General features: G+C 46.4%; 1 protein-coding gene across 1 annotated transcript; it reads left to right on the top strand.

The window, feature by feature from the left end:
* The first annotated feature begins 589 nt into the window (after positions 1-589).
* LOC129509865 (olfactory receptor 2C1) lies at positions 590-1,528 on the top strand. The gene has a single exon (XM_055325782.1). It carries the CDS (start codon positions 590-592, stop codon positions 1,526-1,528), a length of 939 nt encoding a protein of 312 aa, XP_055181757.1.
* The last annotated feature ends 214 nt before the right edge of the window (positions 1,529-1,742 follow it).

The following is a 1,742-nucleotide window of genomic DNA, read 5'->3' as shown; positions in this document are numbered from 1 at the left end:
ATCTTCTGTAGTTGATAAGTATATATTCTCTCTTTTCACTTTTTGCCATAATTTAATTGACTCATCATATTCTTCCATAATTCCATCTTTGTAGATCGCTGGTTTTCACCTGGGAGGGGAGGGATTTGGCAGAGATGGGGAAATGTTTATCAGAAACTTCTGGAGAGCTTTTCCAAATATAGTGGGTCTACTTCCACCCATGAACAGTTCAAAACTTTGGCTTGGTAAATGTGTACTTTAAGACTTTCTACATGTAATTCCAATGGTCAACTCCCTCTACCCTGTTGTAACCACTTTGCTGAACTGAAGATCTCTAATCCTTTTGTTCTTCATAAGGCACTTCTTTCATTCTGCAACAGCTCACAGTTCACACTGGAAGGGGTAAAGTTTCCACTCATGTGAGACAGTGGTCGGGGATTGCAGTCAATGTTTGTAGTCACAAACATTAAATTGGTACCTAAATATGATGCCCAGAAAACTATCAGACCCTCTCTGATGCAGAGCAGCCTTATCTAATACCTTCTTCTTACTTGCTTTTTCTCAGCGGTTTTCCCTGGACAGATTCTTCAAGTGAAAGAGCACAGTCAGAATGCCAGAGGCCAACGACAGCTTCCTGGAGGGTTTCGTTCTGATGGGTATATCTGACCATCCCCAGCTGGAGATAATCTTTTTCATGGTCATTCTCTTCTCTTACTTACTGACTCTGCTTGGGAACTCAACCATTATCCTGCTTTCCTGGCTGGATGCCCGGCTCCATACTCCCATGTACTTCTTCCTCAGCAACCTCTCCACCCTGGACCTTGCTTTTACTACTAGCTCAGTCCCGCAAATGCTGATCAACTTATGGGGACCAGATAAGACCATAAGCTATGGTGGCTGTGTGACCCAGCTCTATGTTTTCCTCTGGCTAGGGGCCACTGAGTGTATCCTGCTTGTGGTGATGGCGTTTGACCGCTATGTGGCAGTTTGCCGGCCCCTGCACTACACCACCATCATGAACCCTCGGCTCTGCTGGCTGCTGGCTGCCATTGCATGGCTGGGTGGCTTGAGCAACTCTGTGATCCAGTCAACGTTCACTCTGCAGCTCCCCTTATGTGGGCACCGGAGGGTGGACAACTTCCTGTGTGAGGTACCTGCCATGATCAAACTGGCCTGTGGAGACACGAGTCTCAATGAGGTTGTGCTCAATGGTGTCTGCACCTTCTTCACTGCTGTCCCACTAAGTGTCATCCTGATCTCCTACTGCTACATAGCTCAGGCAGTGCTGAAGATCCACTCAGTCGAGGGACAGAGAAAGGCCTTTAATACGTGCCTCTCACATCTGGTGGTGGTGTTGCTCTTCTATGGCTCAGCTATCTATGGGTATCTCCTTCCAGCTAAGACCAGCAACCAGGACCAGGGCAAATTCATTTCCCTCTTCTACTCTGTGGTCACACCAATGGTGAACCCTCTCATCTACACTCTGAGAAATAGGGAGGTAAAGGGAGCACTAAGGAGGCTGCTGGGAAAGGGAAGATCACTTGGCTGAGAGAAGGGAAACTCCACCATCACTTATATTCTCATCTACTTTTACTCATTCTCACTCTGGCCAAATGAACATGAGGAGTACCAACTCTCATAAACCCAAGACATGTTCCCAACAACCCTAACTTTTAAGACATGGCTAGTGTTATTTCTAATATCCTATGCTATGTACGAAAAATCCCGTGGACTACAGATAAGAGTGTATCTGATCAGCAGTC

This window comes from Nyctereutes procyonoides, unplaced genomic scaffold (genome assembly GCF_905146905.1).
Source record: "Nyctereutes procyonoides isolate TBG_1078 unplaced genomic scaffold, NYPRO_anot_genome, whole genome shotgun sequence".
Classification (NCBI taxonomy): Eukaryota; Metazoa; Chordata; class Mammalia; order Carnivora; family Canidae; genus Nyctereutes; species Nyctereutes procyonoides.
The sequence above is the reverse complement of the archived record's forward strand: the minus strand, read 5'-3'. Positions and strand labels throughout refer to the sequence as shown.

Coding starts and splice junctions, on each gene's coding strand:
- LOC129509865 (XM_055325782.1), top strand. CDS start 590: ATGCCAGAGGCCAACGACAGCTTCCTGGAGGGTTTCGTTCTGATGGGT.